Genomic DNA, 5,000 nt, shown 5'->3' with positions numbered 1-5,000 from the left:
TAACTGCCCGGCCCTCCCATCGGAACACGTTGCAACCGCCAAGACCTAAGGGCGAGGTACACTTACTCTCTTCAGACTCTCCAGTGGCCAAGTGGCTCCCAGACGATTCCCAACTGAGAGCCACTTGGTCCCTGAGGGAGGAGTTACAAATTTCAAGAGAGGCATTTTTACTGAAGCTAAATAAGTATAGTGTAGAGGGACTGGGAAAGAAATTACAATATGGCCCTATACAAAGGCATAAGTATAAAAATATTATAAGATTTTATTTTAGCTGCTCTGCACAGGGACTAAATACTGCAGCAATTCATCTGTATGTTTTTTTTTTATTATTATTATTATCATCATCATAATTATCCTTATTATTACTATTTCTATTATTATCATTATCATTATTATTACTTTCATCATCATATTATTATTATCACTCTTGTTATTATCATTGTTATTATCATTGCTACTATCATTACTGTTACTATCTACATTACTGTTGCTATCTATATTACAATTACTATCATCATTATTACTGCACTCAAGAGAACATTTTTGTTCCATTAATTGTTTCAATTACTGTCACTAAGATAAAGCATCATGATGAAAATGATGATAAGGCAATAAATCAAATTTGAGGAGGCATTTCAACAGCCTTGAACCACTATTGTAGGTATAGCAAAGAAGCAACAACACTAGGACATAAAACAAAACATCATAGCAATAATTCTATAAAGACAACACTCTTCAAACGCAAGAGAAGTGATGTTAAAATAATAACACAATTATCACTTTTCATACCCAGATAAAAGGCTCTATCCTTCCTTCCATCTCTGGGCGAGGCTAGGATTATACAGCGGTAGTCATAGGCACTTCGGAGTTTCTCCTTGAGGTTGCCCAGCGAGAGGTCTTCAGGTGGATGGCACATATAATCTGCAATCATTCATATTTTGTAACTTAGATTCTAAGAGCAAACAAGCAATTTTGGTTAGTTTTTTACTTTTAAAAGGTTATCATACAACTTACATACAAAACACTATATTGAATCATTTGTACAATATATCATGAAAATATTAAATGTTATATAGGTATAAATATTATCACAATGCCTAAAATCATCAGTGTGACATAATTCACAAAAAATGTTCATTCAAACTGTACTTCACAAAATAAAACTATCATACAATTTAGTGTGGCTCATACCTGGGTTTTCCCCATTCAATAATTCCATGAATTTGACCTTAGCTTCAGAACGCCGTGGTGCTGTTCTTGTTTTGTCTGGGAGCTGCCACAGTTCTAGACACTCTGACCGCAGCGCTGCTTGCCGTGTTTCAATCAACTGGGTGTCTTGACAATACACTTGTATTTTGCGTAAACTTACAATCTGTCTGTAACCTATACTGGAAGAAAAGAAAAACAATGAAGTAAAGTACATATGGAAAAAAAAACTATTTCTATATCAATAACTAAAACTTTAGAAGTGTAGACTTAAACTTCACTAGGTAAATAAAACTAAAATTATACATATATCAATACATTTTCAAGCTACAAACTATCGTAAAGTACTGAATACTGAATGATTGTTGAGTCTAACCATTTACATATCCCATATATCTGTGAAAAGAGCTGACAGGGTTAAACAACAAGAAATTCCACTTGCCAATACGGTAAGCACTATAATGAACTTATTTGCCCTCCCTCTGATATGTACTTGCCCCTCCCTAAAATAGGAACACAAATATCATCATTTGCTTAAAAAATCACTTATAATATATCAAATTCCATGAAATATGATCATGCATAAGTAGATAAACATCTTTAATATGCACTGACTAAATACGCCCACTCATGTCCGGAAACAGTATGCATTCAAAGTAGGGCTTTTTTAAAATGGTAGAGGTCCTAACACATTTATCTACATGTAAAATAGTTATGAATGTGTACATACTTTCAGCTACAACTGAGACCAAGTAGTTGTGAATAAGAGCATAATACATTTTTGGTTGAATTAAAAAAATACCAAGGCTAATCATCTCTTTCAAACATAATTTTGAGACAAGAGTTGGTTGCCCTCTCGTTATCACACTTTCCTCAGGCTATCAGGGAAACTTAACTGTCGAGCTCTGTCAGAGTGACTGAAAAATAACACAAATGACCTACTGGACCTATCTCTTCCTGAGCTTCAGAACACTTACAGATTATTAGAACTGATGATGTACTCGGTGAATTCTCTATCACTTTTCATATGCTCAAGAGGCACCAGCTCCAAGACATCTAAACCGGTAGACTTTAGGCCAGTAATTCTTTGGTTCATCTCAAAGAGGTACTCATATACATCTTCTGTTCCTTCTCTCTTCCATTTACAAATAATGTATCTGAAAACATAAAATTGATCTTTCAATTTTGATTTTTTTTATGGAATCATTACTGTGGTATTTACCTTAACAGTTTTACAATTAAAGTAAAACTATTTGTGAATATATAATCAAATGTTAAAATAAAAAGAATAACCACTTTCACATCCAGCACTCAATGAAGAGTGTTCAAGTGATATGAAATTAGAAACAAAAAATTTAGGTATTAATCTCTAAAGGACACTTTGCCTTATGATTTGACACAGATATCCCTTCCTTCTACCCTATTTTAATCTGCACAAAAAGGTGTTGAATCTTTGGAATCTACAGATCAAAATCTACATTATGAGAGCTGAAAACATTATAATAATAGAACATTCATCCATAGGTAATGTCATATCTACTCTCCTAATAAACAAATTCTGTGCCAATATAAATTGAAGAAAGTATAAGAAGAATCTTTATAGCATCTACTTTCTTAAATTTATCAATATATGTTGTCCTTTCAACAAATTGCCTCAGAGAAAAAAAATTGTCAAAGTGCAAATTGCAAATGGAAATTAGGGATGTTGTACAGATATTTTATAGAAGTTATTTTGTTGTATTTACAGGAGGGGACCACAGATACTTTGCTGACAGTGTGAAAATAGTAAAATAAAGAACATGCTCAGTTTCATTTCATACTGACCTTTCAGTCCACATCAAATGTATAAAATAGTTATAAATACTGTGGCAAGGCAGAGGTATGTCTTGTTCACTGTTGACAGCAACTTATTCTTCAGTTTTTTATTTATTTATCAATAATTACTATAAACACACATATCTTTCAAAACCCAAAAGATTGAGCACATAACCATACAAGTAAAAAAATGTCCATTAAGTTTCAGAAACTAAACTCCTATAACCATACTTGTACAATAACCATACTCCATCTACAGCAGATAGTGTCCACCTACAGAAAGGTCAATGTTGGGTCATTCTGGTCATAGCTGTCCAGAAACTAAATAATGCCTACCAACAACGTAGAATCTACACAAGACAAATCTATTTCCTTACCGTTCAGAGTTAGCAGGTCGACTTGTGTTGGGTTTGTGAAGGGAGACATATTTAAAACATCTGTACATCAAGTATATGAGGCCAACACTGAATGGGGTAAATACATCAAACAACTTGCACACAAAATGCCCATCTGTAAAAGGAAAGTAATTCTGATTAGGAGTTACCAATACTGTTTTATATATCTTTTTTATAATTATTTGTACATACACTGTGAGTGAGTGAGTGAGTGAGTGAGTGAGTGAGTGCATGGGAGGGAGAGGGGGAGTCTGTGTGTGTGTGTGTGTGTGTGTGTGTGTGTGTGTGTGTGTGTGTGTGTGTGTGTGTGTGTGTGTGTGTGTGTGTGTGTGTGTGTGTGTGTGTGTGTGTGTGTGTGTGTGTGTGTGTGTGTGTGTGTGTGTGTGTGTGTGTGTGTGTGTGTGGGCGTGGGTGTGCATGTGCACGTGTGCGTACATATATATGCACATAAAGCTCTTTCCATTTCAATTGTTGGTCTTTACATTAAAAAATAAATAACATGTGAATCTAAAATTAATATCAACCAAAAACTATTTCCAAATTAACCAACTTTTAAATCCAGCTCTATGACATCACAAACTTGCATCACAGTCACTCTAAATGGAACAAACAAACCCTCTCACTCACCAGTTCTCACAATACCCAAAGCAACTATAAACTGGCAGAGGTACAGCTGTTTGGATAATATTTCCTGTATGTTTTCCTGTCCCTCCACGCTGAAACCTCCGTCAGCCATCATGAAGTGGATTCCCAGGCCTCCCGTGCTCTTGCGGACAAAATTCACAAAGTTCGTAATGTTGCTTGGCACAAACACGTCTCCATTGCCATCTCGCCCATTAATACCTGTGGAGAAGATCATCGTGCTCGTTAATAACTGTGGAGAAGAACGTCCGAGCATGAAAATCTGTTGGGGTAAAATGAGATATTCAAAAATGAAGGTGAATGTTTGCTAATATAAATGCATGAAATTTTCCCTGATATACAGTACTATCTCCATATCAGTACTCTTAAAGAGGTTTTGTTTTTTCCTACTATCCCTGGCACTGCTGTCACAGACAAACACAATCATTCCATTTCCCAAAACATGTCACATATCTACCTTCCTTTGACAGAGCAAAGAAAAAAGGGTGCTGTTAATGGTCTATCAACCAACATAACCTTTCTATAACATCACACCTGATTGTGACTGTACTCACCATAATGAGGCTCAAAGAACTCAGCTGGGGCAGCAAAGAAGTCGTGGAGTTTGAAGTCATTATCACGCAGAGTAAACCCAAATCCCTTGGCATCACAAAAGTTCTCCGAATCTGTTTTCCTTCTCCACAGAACATATTCTGAGAAACCGCCTGGGGCAGCACACACATCAGCAAAGTATAGCACCTCATCAGAACCAATTAGTGACTCCTGATTGAGAAAACGACAAAATATATAATGAAATGTAAATATAGATACAAGTAAACGCTATTATTTTAAATAACAAGTGAAGAATGATATAAATGCATGAGTGAGATCAGATACTAAAAAAGTCAATATTTTTAATATATCTATACTAGATAATGTTATTATATTTCTTCACCATTACAT

General features: G+C 35.1%; 1 protein-coding gene across 1 annotated transcript in view; it reads right to left on the bottom strand.

Moving 5' to 3' along the window:
• The window catches only part of Cmtr1 (Cap methyltransferase 1), an 18,223-nt gene that overhangs the window by 7,708 nt on the left and 5,515 nt on the right, over positions 1–5,000 (bottom strand). The window contains exons 6-12 of the mRNA XM_043022282.2: positions 4,613–4,820; positions 4,044–4,259; positions 3,399–3,531; positions 2,184–2,363; positions 1,192–1,388; positions 790–921; positions 1–45 (exon numbers count right to left, since the gene is read on the bottom strand). The exon at positions 1–45 is cut by the window's left edge and continues 178 nt beyond it. Of these exons, the coding sequence (XP_042878216.2) occupies positions 1–45; positions 790–921; positions 1,192–1,388; positions 2,184–2,363; positions 3,399–3,531; positions 4,044–4,259; positions 4,613–4,820 (1,111 nt within the window). The remainder of the gene's footprint in view (positions 46–789; positions 922–1,191; positions 1,389–2,183; positions 2,364–3,398; positions 3,532–4,043; positions 4,260–4,612; positions 4,821–5,000) is intronic.

The sequence above is a fragment of the Penaeus japonicus genome, unplaced genomic scaffold (genome assembly GCF_977035675.1).
Source record: "Penaeus japonicus unplaced genomic scaffold, GWHDUDI00000001_assembly GWHDUDI00000007, whole genome shotgun sequence".
Lineage (NCBI taxonomy): Eukaryota > Metazoa > Arthropoda > Malacostraca > Decapoda > Penaeidae > Penaeus > Penaeus japonicus.
This window is presented reverse-complemented; position numbering and strand designations above follow the sequence as displayed.